At 39.1% G+C, this 23,449-nt stretch overlaps 1 protein-coding gene across 4 annotated transcripts in view; it reads left to right on the plus strand.

Annotated features, from left to right (window-relative positions):
- The window catches only part of LOC131948092 (filamin-A), a 66,057-nt gene extending 42,997 nt beyond the window's left edge, over positions 1–23,060 (plus strand). For 2 of the 4 annotated variants that reach the window (XM_059309600.1, XM_059309599.1), the window contains exons 9-43: positions 1,936–2,073; positions 2,258–2,400; positions 2,633–2,753; positions 2,870–3,060; positions 3,326–3,469; positions 3,576–3,689; positions 3,933–4,053; positions 4,216–4,440; positions 4,638–5,210; positions 6,031–6,204; positions 6,440–6,550; positions 7,153–7,365; positions 7,479–7,649; positions 7,936–8,213; positions 8,710–8,899; positions 9,075–9,319; positions 11,355–11,396; positions 11,950–12,073; positions 12,536–12,676; positions 12,845–12,973; positions 13,087–13,260; positions 13,424–13,585; positions 13,816–14,019; positions 14,256–14,408; positions 15,564–15,692; positions 17,918–18,082; positions 18,297–18,398; positions 18,641–18,778; positions 18,953–19,083; positions 19,259–19,376; positions 19,929–20,099; positions 20,378–20,478; positions 20,674–20,788; positions 20,941–21,138; positions 21,245–23,060. In XM_059309600.1, coding sequence (XP_059165583.1) covers positions 1,936–2,073; positions 2,258–2,400; positions 2,633–2,753; positions 2,870–3,060; positions 3,326–3,469; positions 3,576–3,689; positions 3,933–4,053; positions 4,216–4,440; positions 4,638–5,210; positions 6,031–6,204; positions 6,440–6,550; positions 7,153–7,365; positions 7,479–7,649; positions 7,936–8,213; positions 8,710–8,899; positions 9,075–9,319; positions 11,355–11,396; positions 11,950–12,073; positions 12,536–12,676; positions 12,845–12,973; positions 13,087–13,260; positions 13,424–13,585; positions 13,816–14,019; positions 14,256–14,408; positions 15,564–15,692; positions 17,918–18,082; positions 18,297–18,398; positions 18,641–18,778; positions 18,953–19,083; positions 19,259–19,376; positions 19,929–20,099; positions 20,378–20,478; positions 20,674–20,788; positions 20,941–21,138; positions 21,245–21,432 — 5,837 coding nt within the window. In that variant the 3' untranslated portion in view covers positions 21,433–23,060. The remainder of the gene's footprint in view (positions 1–1,935; positions 2,074–2,257; positions 2,401–2,632; positions 2,754–2,869; positions 3,061–3,325; positions 3,470–3,575; positions 3,690–3,932; positions 4,054–4,215; positions 4,441–4,637; positions 5,211–6,030; positions 6,205–6,439; positions 6,551–7,152; positions 7,366–7,478; positions 7,650–7,935; positions 8,214–8,709; positions 8,900–9,074; positions 9,320–11,354; positions 11,397–11,949; positions 12,074–12,535; positions 12,677–12,844; positions 12,974–13,086; positions 13,261–13,423; positions 13,586–13,815; positions 14,020–14,255; positions 14,409–15,563; positions 15,693–17,917; positions 18,083–18,296; positions 18,399–18,640; positions 18,779–18,952; positions 19,084–19,258; positions 19,377–19,928; positions 20,100–20,377; positions 20,479–20,673; positions 20,789–20,940; positions 21,139–21,244) is intronic. The other 2 variants (XM_059309601.1, XM_059309602.1) reach the window with 2 other exon arrangements.
- The last annotated feature ends 389 nt before the right edge of the window (positions 23,061–23,449 follow it).

The raw sequence follows: 23,449 nt of genomic DNA on the forward strand, positions 1-23,449 counted from the left end.
CCAACCTTCTTTCACCAACATTGTCTGCATGACTGACGTCTTTGGTCCAACAATTTCAGCATCCAACCTTCTATCACCAACATTGTCTGCATGACTGAAGTCTTTGGTCCAACAATTTCAGCATCAACCCTTACATCACCAACATTGTCTGCATGACTGACGTCTTTGGTCCAACAATTTCAGCATCCAACCTTCTATCACCAACATTGTCTGCATGACTGAAGTCTTTGGTCCAACAATTTCAGCATCAAACCTTACATCACCATCATTGTCTGCATGACTGACGTCTTTGGTCCAACAATTTCAGCATCAACCCTTACATCACCATCATTGTCTGCATGACTGAAGTCTTTGGTCCAACAATTTCAGCATCAAACCTTCTTTCACCATCATTGTCTGCATGACTGACGTCTTTGGTCCAACAATTTCAGCATCAACATTCTTTCACCAACATTGTCTGCATGACTGACGTCTTTGGTCCAACAATTTCAGCATCAACCCTTACATCACCATCATTGTCTGCATGACTGAAGTCTTTGGTCCAACAATTTCAGCATCAACCCTTACATCACCAACATTGTCTGCATGACTGAGATCTCCCAGACATCAGCTAAATATTATCCAAGAAGATAAAAAAGACATGTTTAAGCTGTCTAACCCAAAGGCCTGACCTAAACATGAATTGCACGTGCTAGCAAGTTATAAACATTACGATTATGTTTTCTTGTGTTTCCACATGGACAGCATGACCCCACAAAAACATTGTCTCATCATTTCTTTATTATTAATCAGTTCTATTCACCTTTTATTTCAGACTTTGGTATGTTTGTCATATTTTGCATTATTCCATCATTCGGAATTTACCCTACTAACAATTTAAATCAAAAGCCTAAAAAAATTTCAGTCATAACTTATGACCTTTTTTTGTAATGTTGTTAACTACCAAATTTATGGTTGATATTAATTTTTTGATATGATCAAACTCTTTAAACAAAAAAATATGAAGACAATCTCTTAAATTGCTTGCCTAAAGGAATAGTAAAAATGTGCTTGGTTTGTCTTTCTCAACCACTTCTTGCTTGAGATGGATGTCAATTTTGGACACACTTCTTGCCCTTTGTAATCCTCTAATATAATCAAACAGAATATACCCTTGTCATACTTCTACTCTTGTTAGATGTTGTTATGTCTATGCCACTGAGGTGTCCTATAATACTTGATGTGTTTCTAGGAAGAATACAATGAATAGAGGAGTCAATTGAATGAAACACCCAGTGGTATTTGTTCTATGGTTGCTTGCTTGCCTTTCTTTAGTTAATTTAGACGTTTAAACTTTGGTTGGCAATCACTTTTTTAATGTTTATAACATTTTTGTTAAAGATATTTTCTTACACACTTAAGAAAACTTAACTTCAAATCTCATACTTTATCAAAAGTAAACTTTTTGCTGTTAAATGTTCAATTCTAGATTTGTTTGACTTAACCATTTCAAGTAAAGAATTTAATGAATTAGTGACACTAGTCACCTATAAATTATTTTAGTAATATGCTGTTTCTGCATTATCAAAATGCTTTTTATTTTCCTTTCTTGTCTATTTATACAATAAAATGTAATATCATATTTATAATTAAGTATCATCTAAGTGACCAACACAAGTTCTACAGTAAATCTGATTTGTTGAATAGTAACTTGAACACAAGTAGTTAAAAAACAATTTAGCATGTATTGTTGTGACTAAGCCTTAGATAGAAAATTCTTAGTTATGTTTTACAAATACTAATTTTTTTTGTTAAGAACGCCTTTAGACTGATTAAACAAATACTAATTTTTTATTTAGAAAGTAGTTGCCGTATTTTAAAATCCTAATTTTGTTGTTGACAATATTTAGTTCCAGTTGATGCAAAGTTTGACTATTCTTAATTCTTTACTTGCAGCATCCAATGCTAAAGCTTGTTACGCTACTGGACGTGGTATCCAGCCTCGCGGCATCAGAGTTAAAGACAATGCTGTCTTCTACGTGCACACCAAAGGTGCAGGGGATGGGGAGGTAGCTGTACAAATTTTTGGACCAGGTGAGTTAAAGAAATGGACACCAGGACCTGCCTTAAATAGGTTTTTTAAATGTAAAAAATTAACAGCTTATCTGAAACTAGTGGATTTTAAAAGTTGTAATGACATTGCCTTTTAAGCATACATGATGTTTAAAGAGATTATGTACAATTTGCATGTAACATGGTGTTGTAATTTGTTGAACAGGTGGTGTTGAAGAGAAGTGTCAGATCAAGCCAGTGAAGGGAGAAGAGGGAGTTTATGAATGTATCTATGTTCCATCCAAACAAGGCAACTACATCATCAATGTCACTTTTGCTGACCAACACATCAACAAATCCCCCTTCAAGGTAGGTCACCATCACAGCTGACCAGACATTAACAAGTACCCCTCCATGTCACCCTTATCTATCACACATCACAAGAAAGCCAACAAAAAGGTTCGCTAATAGTGAAATCAAATTTTCCATTTGTATTGTTGAATCAAAAAATTCATTATAGACAAGTTTTGTGTGGACATTTTTATAACTGAATGTACAGCTCTACAAGACAGTTTGTATATCAAGTGTTTGTTGAATGTAGGTTGAAGTTGGCCCATTCTGGAACACAAAGATTAGAGCCTATGGCCCAGGCTTGGAAGGAGGAGTGGTCAACCAGCCTGCAGTCTTCACTGTAGAAACCAACGGGGAAGTTGGTGCACTTGGTATGGCGGCTTTTCTCACACTTATTGTTCTCTAACTTATTTATAATATGATGAAATTTCTAAACCAATTCTTGTAATGGCATGTAAAATAAACTCTTTAACACCTGTTTGAATAGGATTCTCCATTGAGGGTCCATCTCAGGCTAAGATTGATTGCAAGGACAACGGTGATGGGTCAGCTGATGTGACCTACTGGCCAACCCAGGCTGGAGAGTATGCTGTCCATGTTCTGTGCAATGACCAGGACATCCCCAACTCTCCATACATGGCCAACATCATCCCAGCCCAGCCCTTCAATGCTGGAAAGGTGTGTAGATATGCTTAAAACTGTACTCACCTTATGTTACTTTTGGGAGCTTTAAATCCCACTGCTGCTATTTCTCCCTGAAGTCACAGTCCCATAAGTGGATAACAGGATATGCTCGGCATTAATCTAACTTCAAAGTACATGAAAAGTTTTATTTAGCCACTACTATAGTACATTGTGTAAGGGTTGGAAAGAATGCTTCATGAATAGGAACAAGACCTAATCACCTACTCCAGCCCTATATTTACATAACCATGTATTGTAGGTGATTGCTAAGGGTCCTGGCCTGGAGAAGACTGGAGTCCAGACCAACAAAGTGGCCGAGTTCACTGTTGACACACGTGCTGCTGGCAAGGCTCCACTGGTCATCAGCTGCATGGACGTTGACTACAAGCCAGTTAATGTTGAGGTAAATACCACATCAGATTTATCAGCTGTCTCTAACTCGCTGTCTGTATTCACAGTTCACTTACATATGGCCAACCGAGGTAATTATTTTTTAAAACTTTACACAGGTGAAAGACAATGGCAATGGCACATACACTTGCCGCTACCAGCCCACAAGAAATGTCAAGCACACCGTTACAATTACTTTTGGTGGTGTCATGATTCCTAATGCACCCTTCAGGGTAAGTTTTCACCTTGATCATGGTATGTCTGAGGGACTTGTCATGTTGTACTCTGCATACCTTAAGTTGAATATCCTTTAAATGTCAATCATCAAGTCCAGTTAGTGCTATAACCTAATGCTCAGATATGTAATCAAAGCACCACATCAATGCAAGTGATTACATTTCTCTTCTACTTGATGGCAGTCAGTCAACTGATGGTGACCCAAAATTGTATTAAGTTCAATGATTTCATTCATCCAGGTGTATGTTTCTGAGCCAAGCAACCCTGCCAAGGTGAAGGTCTTTGGGCCAGGTGTGGAGAAAGGTGTTAAAACATTTTCACCAACTCACTTTGTGGTGGACTGTAAAGATGCCGGTCCAGGTAGGTGTTGAACACAATCACCAAGGGTTTTCTGTATTTTAATGTAATCAGTAATACACTATCTGGTAAAACTAAGACGCTTGGTTCATATAAAATTGTAATTATTATTATTTACTGCTGTTAAAGTTTGGATTCATAACCTCAACATTCTCTTGTGTGCAGGTGATGTTGCCGTTGGTCTGACTGACGAGCGCGGCGTTGACGTACCAGTTAAAACCATTGACAACCAAGACGGCACGTTCACCGTGGAGTACGAGCCCAAGAGCCCAGGCACGTACACCGTGCTGGTCTACTTCGCCAACAAGGAGGTGCCCCAGAGCCCGATCAAGGTCAAGGTTGAGCCCAACATTGATGTCAGCAAGGTTAAAGTGATTGGTCTTGAACCAAGTAAGTCTGACGTACACTGACCAATGTGTATATTTACCTGAAAAGATAGGATGTCTGAAATTGTTCATGTTTTGTTTTGTTTTTTGGTTTTGTTTTAATAAAACCAAGTGCTTTTTAAAAGCCTGAAAAAGATGTGATGTTATTGTGATGGTTGTCCATGTGGAACTATATATATCTTGTACAACCCAATTTTCTAGCCATGCCAATTGGTGTGCCCAAAGACATCAGCATTCTCTCCAGGGGTTTGCCTAAAGCAGAGACCAAGGTAAAGATAGTCTCCCCTACCAACCAAGTCCTGGATGTCCCCACCACCGCCACAGGTGACGGGTCCAAAGCCACATTTGCTTTACTGGAGCCTGGCCCTCACCAGGTGCACGTTACCTATGGTGGCGCACCTGTGCCAGATTCACCTTTCAGGGTCGATGCCATCCAAGGTCCCCCCAAGGTGAAGGCCTATGGTCCAGGGTTGACCGGAGGACAGGCCCTGCAGCCTGCTGTGTTCACCATTGACACCAGGGAGGAGAAAACACCTGGGGGACTGGGCCTCTCTGTGGAGGGGCCTGCCGAGTCCCAGATCCAGTGCAAGGACAACAAGGATGGCACCTGCGAGGTGACCTACCTGCCACCGGTCCCTGGACCTTACAATGTCAATGTGACCTACGGTGAACGCCCCATCCCAGGCTCCCCCTTCAAGGCCAACATCACGCCCGCCAAGCCTGGCCTAGATGTCAGTGGCATCAGAGCGTATGGACCAGGACTTGACCCAGCTGGTAAACCACCAGAGCATGGAACGTCCAAGTCTGAATGACCCATGACTAACCTACACTCTCTTCACTACTGCAGCCTAACTATATTATTTTACCTCTTGACCTAATATCATGTCTCGGATTTGTTTATGTATCTTAATCAGAGCAGATTTATTTCTCAGTATATTTTATTTTAAATAACTGGGTTTAGAAGTAAAAACTTTTTTGATTAACTAGCTGTCCAAAATTTAGTTGATCTGTGTAATCCTTTTCACTCACAGAGCATGTTTATATGCATGGCTTAAAGAACAAAATCTAACTTTAATGAGACTTTTTTTTAATAGAATTCAGTTGGTCAATGTGGTAGAATTAAGATTATATTAGCTGCCATATTTTACATAACATTTCATTACCAAAGAGGCGTAATGCAGACTAGTCCAAACTTGAGATTACAAAGAACAAGTTGTTTCCCCTGTGTTAGTGTTAACTCTAAAACGTGTTATGTCCCTTTTGTCAGTGTTGTAATAGTCATGCTGTATTTTACACTGCATGAGTTAATAACTTTTTGCTTATGAATGTTGTCACATTATTTCTTTTTCAACAGCCAAATTGTTATGCAAATGTACACATATTCTCTACATTTACTTATAAGTTATTTTTCCTCTTGATGTTGTGTAACTAGACATTAACAGATACCTTAAAAAAAAAATTTCTCCAGATAGTTATAATATTTTAAAAAAAAAAGTGACAAATGTTTGTGGTAGGCTGACAAAATGTTGAAATGAGAAAAATGTTTATTAACATGTTGAGACTGACAAGCTAACCCCAGGTGTGTTCTCTACAGGAGTTTACCTGGAGTGTCTCAACGAGTTCACTGTTGATGCCAGGTCTGTCTCACCCAATGCCCAGGGTAAGGTCAGAGCTATAGTGACCAGCCCAAGCGGTCAGAAGACAGACACATTGGTCAAGAACAATGGAGATGGCACGTACAGTGTTCTCTACACACCATTTGAACAAGGTAAAACTTTTTAAAAAATGTCTAACATCAATTTAAAAACTTCTAGAGACTTTTTAATTGATACTCTTAAATTGTGTGAAAATGGGATGTGTACAGAAGATCCTAAGAATGGTTGGTTGTTTAATACATGTTGTGTTAACACAGGTCAACAGAAGATTGATAGATTGGTTGTTTAATACATGTTGTGTTAACACAGGTCAACAGAAGATTGATAATACATGTTGTGTTAACACAGGTCAACAGAAGATTGATGTGACCTATGAGGACCTCCCCATCCCAGAGTCTCCACTAACTGTCACAGCTGTGCCAGGCTTTGATGCCAAAAAGGTCAAGGCTTACGGTCCAGGTATGTGGCTAGCATGTCACTCATTTTCTCATCTCATTAGTTTTGTGTCCAGGTGTGTGGCTAGCATGTCACTCATTTACTCATCTCATTAGTTTTGTGTCCAGGTATGTGGCTAGCATGTCACTCATTTACTCATCTCATTAGTTTAGTGTCCAGGTACGTGGCTAGCATGTCACTCATTTACTCATCTCATTAGTTTTGTGTCCAAGTGTGTTGCTCGCATGTCACTCATTTACTCATCTCATTAGTTTAGTGTCCAGGTACGTGGCTAGCATGTCACTCATTTACTCATCTCATTAGTTTTGTGTCCAGGTGTGTGGCTAGCATGTCACTCATTTACTCATCTCATTAGTTTAGTGTCCAGGTATGTGGCTAGCATGTCACTCATTTACTCATCTCATTAGTTTTGTGTCCAGGTATGTGGCTAGCATGTCACTCATTTACTCATCTCATTAGTTTTGTGTCCAGGTATGTGGCTAGCATGTCACTCATTTACTCATCTCATTAGTTTAGTGTCCAGGTATGTGTCCTTGTTATGTTTACTTGTTATAAAATAAAATTACTAATATTAGCAAATGTTGTCATTGAAATTAATTGTACAGGTCTGGAAGGTGGTATAACTGACCAGCCTGCTGTTTTCACTGTGGACATGAAAGGGGCTGGCAAGGGAGGGCTTGGCCTGGGCATTGAAGGTCCAGTTGAAGCCCCCATGCAGTGCCAGGACAACCACGATGGCACTTGCCAGGTGGTCTATCAACCTACCAAAGCTGGACCTTATGACATCACTGTCAAGTTTAATGAACAGCATGTTCCAGGTAGGGGCTCAACATTGTGGTACCTGTGTGCTTATCCTACATGGAAATAGGTTTAGCTGTTAAATATCTCATCCCTCACACATTTCTGACTGAACCTTTGAACTGACCAACAGGCAGTCCATTCCGTGTGGACATCAAGAACCCTGTCAACCCTGCTAAAGTCAAGTGCTACGGCCCAGGTCTAGATAGTGCCAATGTCAGGGCTGGAGCCCCAGCCACTTTTACAGTAGACACCACAGAGGCAGGGGAAGCCCCTCTTGAGGTCACATACACTGACAAGACAGGTAAAAGATTTCAAACCAAAATGTGTTTTTAATCATTTCAATTTATTCACTAGCGGTAACAACATCATACAAGTGCTCAAATTGTTTTTTTAAAATATGTACGACTTAATTTTTTTAGCTGTTTAAACAATTAACAAACTTTAAAAAAAAAATTTAAACTTATTATGTCAACTTTAAACATATGAATCAAAACTAAAACCTTTTGGAAGTAAATTTATTCACTTCTACAAAAAAATGTGAAAATAATTTAAAAATTCTAGCCTAATCAGTTGACCACTCCACACAGGTGCTAAACGCCCAGCCCAGCTTGTACCTGTGGATGATGGCATCTATGAGGCCACCTATGTCCCCACTGCTGAAGGACCATGCCAGGTGGAGGTCAAGCACGCCAACCAGCAGGTACCCCACAGTCCATTCCGGGTCAATGCCCAGCCAGGTGTTGATGCCAGCAAGGTGAAGGTTACAGGACCTGGTGTCAGTGGCACCACACCTGCCAGTTTACCTGCTCATTTCAAAGTTGACACCCGTGGGGCAGGAGATGCCGACCTGGAAGTCCTTGTCAGGGTATGTAGGTTAACTTACTTAACAGCAAAAGTATTCTCAATCCAACTGCTGATAGTTTACCTGGTTATATATTTATAATAAAGACTAAATATTTCTTGACAACTTACCTTTAATATTAATTATGTAATCAACATGACCAGTAATATCAGTAAAGTAAACAATGTTTTTTTACATGACCAGTAATATCAGTAAAGTAAAGAATGTTTTTACATGACCAGTAATATCAGTAAAGTAAACAATGTTTTTTTACATGACCAGTAATATCAGTAAAGTAAACAATGTTTTTACATGACCAGTAATATCAGTAAAGTAAACAATGTTTTTACATGACCAGTAATATCAGTAAAGGAAATAATGTTTTTACATGACCAGTAATATCAGTAAAGTAAACAATGTTTTTAAATGACCAGTATATCAATAAAGTAAACAATGTTTTTACATGACCAGTAATATCAGTAAAGTAAACAATGTTTTAGTTTTACTGAATGTAATACAGCGTCCAGATGACACCTACATCCGACCCTTCATCCAAGACAACAATGATGGAACCTATGACGTTGTGTACACACCTGAGGATTTGGGTGTCTATGATGTCACTGTCAAGTATGGAGGACAAAACGCCCCAGGATCACCTTTCAATGTTAAAGCCACACCTACAGGAGATGCCTCTAAGTGCAAAATTACAGGTGAGATCTTCCTATATCTATGTTAATTTTACTGGCTCCAGGAGTTAGTAGAGTTAGAAAAATTGTTCAAACTCCACTCAGTGCAGGGTTTTATTTAAAGCTGGGGTGTGTGTAACAACTAATTTATTTTGTTCCCGCCAGATGTGTCACAACTAATTTATTTTGTTCCCACCAGATGGAAATGACCGTACTGTCCCAGTTGGTAAGGAAACTGTCATCACTGTTGATGCCTCACAAGCTGGAGTTGGTAAGGTGACATGCAGGATTCGCTCCCCTAGCGGCAGCGACATTGACATCGACATCATCGACCAAGGTGATGGAACCTTCTCCATCTCGTTCACACCCCAGTTTGCCGGCCCCTACACCATTGAGATCAAGTTTGGTGGGGAGCTGGTGCCCAATGGAAGCTACACTGTTGAGGTGAGTACAGTGTCAACATGTGCATGCCCTGCAGGTTGTTGTGAAGCTATCTTTGAGTTTTACATTCTGGCAGTTCTACATAGGCAGGAAATATTTTTTTTATTTTAATGGCTATAAATGGGTATCAGAGAATATTTTCTACACTTATCTAGACAAAAATTGATTTTCTTTAATGTGGTTTGGCTGGTCCACAATTAAATCAATATTTTGTTCTCCTTTTGATTACTTAAAATACTGAACCATCTGTTGATATAAAGGTAGATTATCTAACTATCATTCACGCAACTTTGTGCTGCAACTACTGCAAGCTATTGCTAAAGAAACCGCTATACTAGGATCCAGATTTGTCTATGTGTGACACTTTTATGATTCTTTAACTTGCTAAATCATGCTGCTGAAACTTGATGCTCCAGGCAGGACAGGTGTAAAGTGCTTCACTTCTCTTATCTGGGCAGGCATCAGCCTGTGGTAGGATAGTTCTGTGATAGGATAGTTCTCCTGTGGTAGGATAGTTCTCCTGTGGTAGGATAGTTCTCCTGTGGTAGGATAGTTCCCCTGTGGTAGGATAGTTCTGTGATAGGATAGTTCTCCTGTGGTAGGATAGTTCTCCTGTGGTAGGATAGTTCACCTGTGGTAGGATAGTTCTCCTGTGGTAGGATAGTTCTCCTGTGGCAGGATAGTTCTCCTGTGGTAGGATAGTTCACCTGTGGTAGGATAGTTCTCCTGTGGTAGGATAGTTCTCCTGTGGTAGGATAGTTCTCCTGTGGTAGGATAGTTCTCCTGTGGTAGGATAGTTCTCCTGTGGTAGGATAGTTCTCTGTGGCAGGATAGTTCTCCTGTGGTAGGATAGTTCTCTGTGGCAGGATAGTTCTGTAAACTTTGGCTAGCAGACATTAGCCTGTTGTTAAAAAGCCTCTATACCCAAGAATTTAAGTGTCACTCCGTGAGACTGCCTCTGTAAATTTTACCTGAAAAGTAGTTACCTGGTGTGCAGTGTGCTATTACCTGTAGCACATTACTATGAAAAAAAATCCTAGTTGTTAGTGTTATAGATAATTTTCTTTACATTACTTAAGGTAAAAATGTGGAAATAGAGTGGATTGGGAGGAGGGGGTATAAAATATCCTACCCACACTTTCTTTCTCAGGGTTTGTCTCACCGATCTCTCCCCAACCCACCCCACCCCTCCTTTTAAATCACTGAAAGCACCCATGAATCCCCTGCCCCCCCCCCCCCCCCTTCAACAGTTGGCTGGTGTCACTGAGATAAAGGCTGATCTCTGCAAACCATCAGATATGCTTGGCTATCTTCTTTGCTATTCTCTACACAGCTTCTAAATGTTTCATGTGTTAGCTAGCTGGTTCCCTGGTACTTTAGGTACATAGGATGGTTGATTCAGTTCATCTTTGATGTTGTGATTTATACTTTTTCTTACTATGTGGGATTCAGTCTTGAGCTTCTGTGTGTTAAATGCCAGAGACCAGAGTAATTTTAATGTTACCAACCCTAAGATTGTTGGCTTCATTATGACTCATCTGCTTGTGCAATAGCTTTAAGAGAAAGGCAATTGTCAAGTTTAAAATATTGGCATTGTTAGCTCCAGGCTGTAGGCTCGCATTTTTAACCAAACTGATGTAGAACTGATGCCAGAAAAATTGTCTCTATCTCTGCCAATTCTATTTTAACAAATTTAACAACTAATGAGTTTATGCACCATTTTTCCCCATCCACTTCAACAAACTCCTTACTAATGCTAAACACATGAATATAGTTTCTACTGAATTGTATTGAATTATTTTAATAGGAAAATATAACAATTTACAAAATATACACCACCTCATGAGTTATATGTCAAGTGTTTGTGGTGTAAAGCGGTCTACACTATTGTTAAAATATTTTTTTTCAAACCACTTCTCCTAACCCCCACCCCCTCCCACCCCTCACCACTTCACTCAACCCCCACACCCTCATTCTCACCTGTTGGCATGATTTGCATGAAGTTGATGAGTTGTTCCCCTTTTATGTATCTTATCAGGCAGTCCTAGAGGAGGAATACCAGGCATACCTGGCCACTAAGGTAAGTTCTTGCACCACTCAGCTCATTTCTTGCTCAGGTTTTTACTTTTACACTTTAAAATTTTTCATCTAACAAACTTTATGAATTAATTCTATTGGATCTAAGAAATACTTAGCATTAAAAAAGTGATATTCTTTTTTTTAGTGTTATACAGAACTGATGTTTCTATATATAGGAGCAGCAGCTAATCTGACATAAAATAAAATGTTTTAGGTCTTCCATTATCTTAATTCAGTGAAATAAGAAATTAAATTTCTTGCATGGTATTTGGTGTTTGAGCAGTTTTTATAATCCATCCCGTTATTGATATGTTTTTAACTACACACATGTGTCAGGTTTTAAAAATCTACTCAGGTATTTAAGTAAGTTTAAGGATTTTTCAAGTGTTGTTTTTGTTTGAACTTGAGAGATATTTGTAAACACCAACAGTGCTGTTAAAATGAATATAATAGCAGGAAAAAAATATAAATGTCATTTTATAAGGATATTACTAACTAAAGATGTCAATGGTTGAAGATGTCATGTCTTAAAATGTCATCAACTTTTTGTTCAGGTTGATGAAGAACTAATGAGGGCTGACGCTGTAGATTCCCTCCACGCCCAGGCCCCTGGGTCTGGCCTGTTCCAGCCCGTGGACTTTACCCTCCCTGTTGGTCCAATCTTCAACTTTGTCTCTGGTAAGTCAACTTTGTTTACTCTGCTGAAAGTAAAACATGAAACCTAGGTTTAGCTCTCTTACAATTTGTGTTATTTACATTTATCCTGTTTTAGTGTGGAAGGCATGAAGTTCCCATTTTCAAACCTGACGGTCTATAGGGCAAGTGAAGTAGAGTTCACTTGTTTCTGTGACCTCGGCATATAAAGAGATAGTGTGGTCAGCACTATGCCCAGCCACCTTTACTTTCCCTAACATCAGTTAGGTACCCATCTGAGTTGGGTGGACTCAGGGACGGTCTACTAACTTGAACCCAGATTCAAACTTGAGACACTTGGGTTAGAAGTCCAGCTATCTACCACTAGACCACTCCGTCCCCTATGGAAGGCATGGAGTTGAGAAAAGTTTAAGTAAACCTAGACGCTTATTTTAATATATCTGGTTTTGGCAAACTGAGATGTTTATTGTTATAAATGTTTTCCAGCCACTGTGGTGATGCCATCAGGCAAACGTGCCTACCCCAACATAGAGGACAACAAGGACGGTACTGTGACTGTCAGGTACCAGCCCACTGAGACAGGGCTGCACCAGCTACACATGCAGTACAACAATGAGGAGATTGAAGGTAGCTTATACATGATAAACTTACTTGTTACTTACTTAAAAACTACACTTGACCCATTGTTTTAGTTTATTTTCTTAATACAGTTTGTTGGTATATTCACCCACTCGATGCCTGTTTATTTAACAGCTGCTTTAATTCTTCAATACTAACATGTTTGTCTGTCTACAGGTAGCCCATTCTTGTTCCATGTGGAGGCCATTGACTCAGGCTATGTGACAGCCTATGGACCTGGCCTCAGCCATGGTGTGGTACACGAACAGGCTGTCTTCACCATCAACACCAAGAATGCAGGCGCAGGTGGGTCATCTAGTGGTCACACTTCACACCTTTTATCTGATGTCAGACTGCTCTAACCTCACTGTTGCTGTCCTTCTTGTTGAGTCAAAATGTTTTTGAATTGTTTTTATCAGGTGGGTTGTCACTGGCCATTGAAGGGCCATCAAAGACTGAGATCCAGTGCAAGGACAACGAAGATGGAACCTGCACTGTTTCCTACCTGCCCACTGCTCCAGGAGAGTACCTCATCACTGTCAAGTTTGCTGACAAGCACATCGCTGGCTCACCTTTCACTGCCAAAGTTACACGTAAGACACTACTTTCACTGCCAAAGTTACACGTAAGACATTAGTGATAAATGTGCTCAAACTTTCTAGTGGTTTACTTTGTTAACTCATATTGAAATTGCTGATGTTTCGTGCTAAAGGTTTTCCTTCTGATAGTTCAGTGGTATTTTTATTTGTTTTTCAGCTGGAGAACCCAGACGCAAGAACCAAATCATGGTTGGAAGCAGCTCAGAGGTCTCCCTCAAGGTCACAGAGCAGGACATTGAGAGCTTGACCGCAAGCATTGTATCACCATCAGGCAGAGAGGAGCCCTGTTTCCTCAAACGTCTTGCTAATGGTCATTTAGGTAGGCCACAGTTCTGGCAGCTTTAATTTATCCTACTACATTTGTTCATATTGTATTTTAGAACTCTATTATATATTTTTTCTGTCTTTTATAAAGCTCATTTTTTTTAATTGAATTATTTTTAAAATAATTAACCCTTTGCTATTTTAATTCTGGTGGTTTTTATTCTCCTATGCCAACTGTAAATATTGTAACTTGCAGATATTTTTACCTGTGTTTTTTTTCTCTAGGTATCACATTCACACCACGAGAGACAGGGGAACACCTGGTCAATGTGTACCGCAATGGTCAACACATCGCCAACTCTCCCTTCAAAATCACTGTTGGTGAGAGTGAGATCGGCAATGCCAGCAAGGTCAAGGTTTATGGCAAAGGTCTGGAGAAAGGCATGGCCAATGAGGTCAACGAGTTCATTGTGGACACACGTGAAGCAGGTGAGTGACCGGAAGATTCCAGCCAGGGCAGGTTGCTCTAGTCAATACATGTTTATACATAGATGATATGCTCACTATGGAATCGTAGTTGTAGCAAATATTATGTTCACAGCTGATTGCTCTAGTCAATACATAATGTTTATACCTTAGATGATGATATGTTGACTATGGAATCGTAGTTGTAGCAAGTAATATGTTCAGTGTGTAGTAGCTAACCATTGAACCTTGTTTTTCAGGCTATGGAGGCATGTCACTGTCCATTGAAGGCCCAAGCAAGGCTGACATTGAATGCCATGATAACGAGGACGGCACCTGCCGTGTGACCTACAAGCCCACAGAGCCTGGGACATACATCATTAACATTAAGTTTGCTGACCAGCATGTCCCTGGTAAGTCACTGCCACAGTAACCCTGGAACATACATCATTAACATTAAGTTTGCTGACCAGCATGTCCCTGGTAAGTCACTGCCACAGTAACCCTGGGACATACATCATTAACATTAAGTTTGCTGACCAGCATGTCCCTGGTAAGTCACTGCCACAGTAACCCTGGGACATACATCATTAACATTAAGTTTGCTGACCAGCATGTCCCTGGTAAGTCACTGCCACAGTAACCCTGGGACATACATCATTAACATTAAGTTTGCTGACCAGCATGTCCCTGGTAAGTCACTGCCACAGTAACCCTGGGACATACATCATTAACATTAAGTTTGCTGACCAGCATGTCCCTGGTAAGTCACTGCCACAGTAACCCTGGAACATACATCATTAACATTAAGTTTGCTGACCAGCATGTCCCTGGTAAGTCTCTACCACAGTAACCCTGGGAAATACATCATTAACATTAAGTTTGCTGACCAGCATGTCCCTGGTAAGTCTCTACCACAGTAACCCTGGGACATACATCATTAACATTAAGTTTGCTGACCAGCATGTCCCTGGTAAGTCACTACCACTGTAACCCTCCAGTACGTGGTCTAGTAGCTCTTGTTGTGGTCAAAGTTTGACCTCATCTGTCCAGGGTGCTACAGTAACCCTCCAGTACTTGGTCTAGTAGCTCTTGTTGTGGTCAAAGTTTGACCCCATCTGTCCAGTGTGTTACAGTAACCCTCCAGTACTTGGTCTAGTAGCTCTTGTTGTGGTCAAACCTCATCTGTCCAGTGTGTTACAGTAACCCTCCAGTACTTGGTCTAGTAGCTCTTGTTGTGGTCAAACCTCATCTGTCCAGTGTGTTACAGTAACCCTCCAGTACTTGATCTAGTAGCTCTTGTTGTGGTCAAACCTCATCTGTCCAGGGTGCTACAGTAACCCTCCAGTACTTGGTCTAGTAGCTCTTGTTGTGGTCAAAGTTTGACCCCATCTGTCCAGTGTGTTACAGTAACCCTCCAGTACTTGGTCTAGTAGCTCTTGTTGTGGTCAAACCTCATCTGTCCAGTGTTACAGTAACCCTCCAGTACTTGGTCTAGTAGCTCTTGCTGTGGTCATCTGTCCAGTGTGTCACAAGCTTGTTCAAACATGCCACTCTTTGATTTCCAGGCAGTCCATTCACTGTGAAGATTGGAGGTGAACCCTCAGCCAAGATCACAGAACGTATCACCCGTCACAAAGAAGCTGCAGATGTGACCCATGTAGGCAGCCAGTGTGAGCTGAGCTTAAAGATCCCTGGTGAGTTTCCTCTACCCTACATCTATACTTGTCTTCATATCATGCCAGTTGTATTCAGACTCAGCAGAATGGTGGGGGGATTCTGTAGTACAGCAGTGTTCATGGAGCTACAGTTTAGTTTAACAAGTAATTTATCTGCAGTAGAAAGTCAATGTAGACATAGGCCTACAGTACTAGGAATATCATGCCAATTACTTTCAGTTTGCTGTCTAGAAAATGGTTTTTTAAACACTTAAAAAAGGTAATTGAATCTGTGATGGCTCATTTCACAATTCATAGATGGAATGGCTCTAGGTAAAAAAAAAAGTGTTCCAACTTTGCAATGGTGTAGTTATGTTTATCTTTATGGATTTGGCAGGCTGTAGTAGCTAGCTAACTAGGATTGGCTGTAGCCAGCAACTTTGGCTGTAGCCAGCAACTTTGGCTGGCTATCAGACTGTAGGTCACAGATAAGAGACCTGCTCAAGCTGAGTCATCAGATGCTTGTGAAAAACTTTAGGTTGCACAGCACTCCTTCTGATTTATGCTGTCTCTTATCAGCTCAGGTGGATAGGGGGGGGGGTACCTCAAGTATTTTTACTCACTAAATCTAAATTTAGAACTGATGAGCCAGAAAACCTGTTCAAGTCAATTAGGTTTTTTTTTTTTTACTTTTACTGAGAGCAGTAGGCCTAAGCAGAAAGTGACTTACTTTATTTTTGTCATCCTACTTTTACTGAGAGCAGTAGGCTTAAGCTGAAAGTGACACTTTATTTTTGTCATCCTACTTTTGCATGGGCTTCACAGTTTGAAAAAAAAAAAACTATTTTGTTTTAAAACTTGTTGTAGTTTTAAAAATTTAATTTTAAGGTAGACTGTTTGAAATGAAATACTAATTTAAAAGCTATGGGGGTCTAAACCAATACCTTGCCAATACCCTGCCTTCTAATTTGGTATCACTTGATAAGCCAGTGACATAAGGAAATTAGATTTTTCAACATTAATTCAAGTAATGAAAAGGTTAAATGTGTCTCTGTAGAAAACTTAAAAGTTTGAAGTTTTGATAATTGTTTGACTCTAAGTATACTGTTATACATTGAGTTCCATATTTCAACGTTATTTAAGATCTACAGTTCCATATTCAAACATTCAGTTCAGTATTCACTCTATTAAAGTTATAGTGATTTTTTAGTTTTTTATTTATTCATACCCTGTGTATGTACATTTACAGTTCCATATACCTACATTACCTGGGATATTTTAAGCACCTGTGATTCCTAGTGTCTGGGATATTCTGGTCAGAAACAGCTGATTAGATTTTACACCACCCCTCCCCCTACCTTTGAATTACCAGGTAGACTTCAAACTCCCCCTCACAACTTTTATTCAGCACAGGTAAAATTTGCAACCTGTGCATTTCCACAGAGGAATTTTCTAAAGAATAAATGTGGCATGAAATGGAACACATTGACTTTTTAGTTACTTTACTTTCCCGCATGTAATTTAAGGAGTTCATTGGGTTTTTTTTCTTTTTGTGGATCCCAAGACAAATTCAGAGAAATATTAAAACTGATGAGTGCATCTGTTTTATTTTAAATAAGATCAATATCAGCTTCTCTCGTTTATATTTTTAAAGCAGGAACTTGTCAATTTTAAGTTTTCTTGCTTTTTCTAAAACGACATTTTTTTAAAGACTCAGCACACTTTTTTTGAGGTTGTGAGCTATTCATCATCAAAATTCATTGCCAGGGGAATACTAAAATTTAATATAACCTTTTTTAAATTACACTTTTTTAAAAAGTTGACCTTTATTAATTTTAAAATTGATAAAAATACATTTTTATTAATTGGGAAATGTTCAATCTTAAGAAAAACTCCACAGTGTTAAAAAAGAATGTTATAAATTTGGGAGTAGCTTTTGTCAGGTTCTTCCCATTATGTGTTGTGTAGGACTTGAGTTAATTGGTTATGTTTGACTCAAGTTATCCCTTATAAGCTAGTAAGGAGGACTTGAATTGTCTAAGTAAGAAAAGCTCAGGTCATGTCTGTCACTCACTCGTCCCACCCTCTTTGGTCCTGTCAGCCATCTTTAAATCTTGAGCTACCAATGACAGTAAGGCCTGAGACCTATTCAGGTGTGTTGGTGTTGTTGTCACACTGGTGTTGTTGCTGTCATATATTTCAAGCAGACATTCTTTAAACAATGTCAACAAACACATAGTAAATGAAAGATGTGTTTATTTTAGGCACCACACCATTTGACATGACAGCGTCAGTCAAGAGCCCATCAGGAGTCACAGAGCTGTGTGACGTCAAGAGCCTGGACGATTCTCATTACAGCATTAAGTTTGTTCCTAAAGAGATGGGAGTCCACACAGTCAGCGTCAAGCACAAGGACATGCATATTCCAGGTGAGTAGCAAGCACAAGGACATGCATATTCCAGGTGAATGGCAAAAACAGTTATTCACGTTCTAGTGCCCGACCATTATGTGACAACACTGTTAGTTTATGTGCTGCCTGCACATGATTTGTTTTACTGATCCATTTATCCTTACCTCAAGAAGCCCATTAGAGTTTACATGACACATGATTTGTTTTACTGATCCATTTATCCTTATTCCAGGAAGTCCATTTGAGTTTACAGTTGGTCCTATCGCTGGAGGAGGTGCTCACAAGGTGCATGCATCAGGCCCAGGTCTTGAGAGAGGAGAGGTCATTGTCCCCAGTAAGTTTTAGCTCTTAAGTCAGTTGTTGCTCTATCTGTTGGTTGTAATCAATGTATTTATGGTGGCCTCTTAAGTCGGTTGTTGCTCTATCTGTTGGTTGTGATCAATGTATTTATTCAACCTCTATCTACAAAGGGATAAAAGTATTGATTATGTTATATATATTAACATTTCCTCTATGAGTTAACAATGGCTTTGTGTGTTAACAATGATAACAATCTCACACTGTTGTTACCCCCAGATGAGTTCAACATCTACACCAGAGAGGCAGGAGCTGGAGGCTTGTCCATTGCTGTTGAAGGTCCATCCAAGGCTGAGATAGACTTCCAAGACAAGAAGGATGGATCCTGCCAGGTGTCATACAGAGTCTCAGAGCCAGGTCAGTTGATCAGCACACCTTTTTATACCTGTAACTTCTGCTACCTGCCTCTCATACAAAGTTGATCCACTCACCTTTTTCTACCTGTAACCTCTACTACCTGAAATTCCCACACTTGTACCAATGTTGAGACAAAAACTGACCTCTATGTATTTTTTTTTATCTCATCTCCAGGAGAATATTATGTGTCTGTCAAGTTCAATGATGAGCACATCCCAGACTCACCTTTCCGCGTGAACATCACTCCCTCTATTGGTGATGCCAGAAAGGTGGCAGTACAGTCTCTCCAGGACAGAGGGCTGCAGGTAGTTGTTCAAACCTCACTCACTCGCCTTTCTCTGTTCAAATAATTCATATTGCATTGGAGGAATTTCATTGGGATACAAATACAAGATTTATGCTAAAAAATTTGTTTTAAGGCTAAGCCCTTCAACTTTGAACCAACAAAACTGATACTCAAAATTTATCTTGTACTTGCAGGTGGGCAAACCAGCAGCATTTATTGTCAATTTCAACGGCGCCAAAGGAAGGTTAACAGCCCTAGTTGTCTCCCCTTCAGGATCTGAAGAGGAAGCTTTGGTGCAAGAAGTTGATGATGGTGAGTAGTTGAAGGGAGGGGTGGATTGTGAGTAGGGGGGGGGGGGGGACAATTTAGGTCATATATGTGGAGAGAACTAAAACATTTTTGTACGGTTTAATAAGTATATGTATTGTCACATACTTTAAGTTTGGCTACTTTAATGAGTTATCCAATGCATTTTATTGTATTTTTTAACATTTTCTTTAAGATCTTTGTTTTTTAAATTTAAAGGGAAATCAATTTTAAAAGAATCTCTGTCATAAATATTATATTCTTGTCATACCATAACTCTTGTCGTACCATAACTCTTGTCGTACCATAACTCTTGTCGTACCATAATTCTTGTCATACCATAATTCTTGTCATACCATAATTCTTGTCGTACCATAATTCTTGTCGTACCATAATTCTTGTCATACCATAACTTGTCATACCATAATTCTTGTCATACCATAATTCTTGTCATACCATAATTCTTGTCGTACCATAATTCTTGTCATACCATAATTCTTGTCATACCATAATTCTTGTCGTACCATAATTCTAACTTTGTCTGATACATGTGTCCAGGTCAGTACGCTGTCCGATTCATCCCACGTGAGAATGGTGTCCACTTTGTCCACGTACTGTTTGACAACTACCACATCCCAGAATCTCCATTTAAGATCTGTGTCGGCAAGATTGATGCTGATGCTGGCAAAGTGACGGCATACGGGGAGGGGCTTGTATCAGGCAAAACAGGTCGGCCATCTCGCTATAGTCACACATAATTATTTTTTTAAAGTTACTCAAAAAAACATCGTTTTAAATATTTGTACATTAATGAGGCACTACCTCCATACTGCTATACAATGAAATCATAAACTAACTTACCTCCTTAAGAGACCCTTGCTGTTTACACAATGCTTTTGGCACATGTATGTTGATTCTACAAAAATGTGTTGAAACAAAACAAAGTTCTATTTAACACAACCTCCCACATGAGAATCTCATGTAATGTGTCTTGTTGTTGTCTCCAGGCCAGGTAGCCAAGTTCATCGTCAATACAGTAAATGCTGGGTCAGGTTCTCTGGCTGTCACAGTGGAGGGTCCATCTAAAGTCAAACTGGAGTGTAGAGAGGTCAGTTCTTTAGTAGCCAAAGTTCATAGTTAGCCAGCCGTCATTTCAATACCAATGTCTTATTCTAGCTAGCCATGCCTGTTTTGAAATGACCAAAAATGTTCTACTTTATTCCATTAAATCTAGTTAGCCATCCCTTTTTTAATGTCCTTATGTTTTCTCCTATATTCTAAGTTTTATTATGTTGACCTTTAGGTTGAAGACGGCTATGAGTTCAGTTACAGTCCAACTGCTCCAGGTGACTACCTAATTTGTATCCGCTATGCAGGTGTCAATATTGCTGGCAGTCCCTTCAAAGCTAAGATTGAAGGCAAGTACAACTAAATTAACATAGTAATTTAAAAAACATAATGACAAATTCCGTAAGAAAATGTAATGGTTGTGTGTTTGGTCTAGTATCAGACTGTAAGATTAGGTAGGTAGGATATCAAACTGATCTAATGGCTGACATACTGCCTGCAGGTCAAGGCAAACCAAGCGCCATGCAAGAACACGCGTCCGTGGTTGTGGAGACAGTTACCAAAACCAGCACCACCACCAGGTTCAGCGGTATCCAGAGGTTCAGCTCTGATGCCAGCAAGGTCACAGCCAAGGGCAGTGGGTTGACCCAAGCCTTCCGTGGCAAGCCTGCATCTTTCACAGTGGACGCCTCTGGTGCCGGTAAGAAAGTTTTTTCTTTAATTGTATAGTTCAACTTTTGAATCAGTTTTATCTATTAGGGAATTAGTTGTGCTGTGAGCCTTCAAGAGATGTGTTTGTGTTTCAGGTAACAACATCATGTACATTGGCATGATGGGACCCAAAGGTCCATGTGAGGAACTCATTGTCAAGCACCAGGGCAGCCTCAAGTACTCAGTCAACTACATAGTCAAGGACAGTGGACGCTATATGCTCATCATCAAGTGGGGTGACCAGGAGATCCCTGGCAGCCCCTTCGCTGTCGAGGTCCAGTAGGATGCCGTTCTCATTTAATAACATTTAGTACTAATGCAAATTATTGTGCATTTGATTTGAAACATGAATTTCCTTGATGTGTGTTGATGATGAAATGCTGAGCGTACAAGTCAGTGACAGATTGCTTTTAGCTAGGTACCACTGGACACAAGTGGTCACTGGTCATCACTTGTAAACACGACGTTCTGGAATCAACATTGGTAATTGTATTTGGTGCTTTCATGCATTTATAAAAGAGAAGTGTAGTTGAAGATAGTTTGTCACTCTGCTACTAGTATCTCTAGGGGCTGTCTAAACATAGAATAACAAATAATTTGATGAAAACTAGTATTTCAAGTTTTTAAAACTGTATAAATCTTTGTTGAATGAAAGACTAGCACGTCCAGTTCAAAGTGCCTACTTCACGGTGTGATATTTTTTAATGAAAATTTTAAATTATTAGAAGTTACAATGAATTATTATTGATATAACTTTTTAACTCTTTGATAACAAAATTAAAATTTTTACTGGTTGTGAAATTTTCAAGATACATAACCATTGGGTTTTATAATAAAAAATTAACTAAAAGAAGAGTTTAAATTAATTTAAACAAAATAATTACATGAAGAGTTTTCTAGTAAATGTTTTTTCTATCTAGTTTTTTTTATCAGATTTTAAAAATAAAAAAATGTAAATAGTAGATTATTTTTGTGAGCTCTGACTGATTCATGTATTCTTTCATGTCTTGTGTCATCACTTATCTGGTGAGTACTGTTGTTTTACTCGCTCCTACTTCTGTGTTAGATCAAGGTGCTATTTCAAGCAATCTGGAACTTTATTTATGGTGGTTTAGTCCGACTTTCATTTTACTGTCTAAAGCGTGAGCACATCTCAGCGCCTGCTGTGTGTGCATGCGCTGGCGTATATTAGATTTTTAATTAACAATTTTGTTATTTAAAATGATATAGATCTTTGTGCTGTATGTTTTTTTATCTATACATAACACATATAATATATAAATCTATATTTATTATTGCCTCGTGTAGCAAAGAAAAATGTTTTGCATTCAGTCCCTGTAAATATGTGGCTGTTACGTTTAAAAAAAACTTTTTGCTTGTGATTTTTTTTTGTATAAAACTTGTCCTAATTTGCATATTGCTATATCTTTCATTTTTTTTGCTCTGATACAAACATGCCAGTTGTATTTTCCTGGGAATCAACTTCTGCTTTTGTTGTGAGGTTTTTGTAACTCATCATAGAAGACAGTCGTGGGACTGTGGCTACACCCTTCTGTAACATCATAGGGTGGTTTCTGTGAATGTACTACAACCTGCTGTAACATCATAGGGTGGTTTCTGTGAATGTATTACATCCTGCTGTAACATCATAGGGTGGTTTCTGTGAATGTACTACATCCTGCTGTAACATCATAGGGTGGTTTCTGTGAATGTTTGTAACAACATCATAGAGTGGTTTCTGTGAATGTACTGTAATGGATGTGTGGTTTATTGCCATGAAGAAACCAATCAAAATCTCATGCTGGCCATCAGCTCAATATTCTACTCATCTTGTGTTTGACTGCTAGTCTGTTGGCTAAAGTGCATATATTTCTCAAACTATAGGCTCTTTTATTAAATTTTTTTTGTAAACTTGGGCTCTGTGTTATTGATTCATAGGGTAGACTAATTTAGATTCATAGTGAACTAACATAACAGTTTACCACATTAATTTTTAAAAAGCAAATATAGGGGCTCTGGGAGGGAAAAGTCAGAAAAAAGCCACAAAAGAAAAATTAAATTGGAAAAAAAAATACGAAAAGGTTAATATTATTTAAAAAACAGTGAAAAGGTTGGAACAATCTATTATATATAAAATGATCTGCACTCTTGTAATATTTAATAAGTATTCACACACTCCATGCAAATACATATTTGTGACTTGTTCCTACAATCAAATTTATACTATAGGCCCTTGTTTGTCTTCACGTTTGTTAGGGGTGAAGGTATAGTTTAGTGAGGTGATGCTTAGTGCAACATTT

The sequence above is a fragment of the Physella acuta genome, unplaced genomic scaffold, assembly GCF_028476545.2.
Source record: "Physella acuta isolate Inbredline_101_S28 unplaced genomic scaffold, ASM2847654v3 ptg000622l, whole genome shotgun sequence".
In the NCBI taxonomy this organism is placed as follows: domain Eukaryota; kingdom Metazoa; phylum Mollusca; class Gastropoda; family Physidae; genus Physella; species Physella acuta.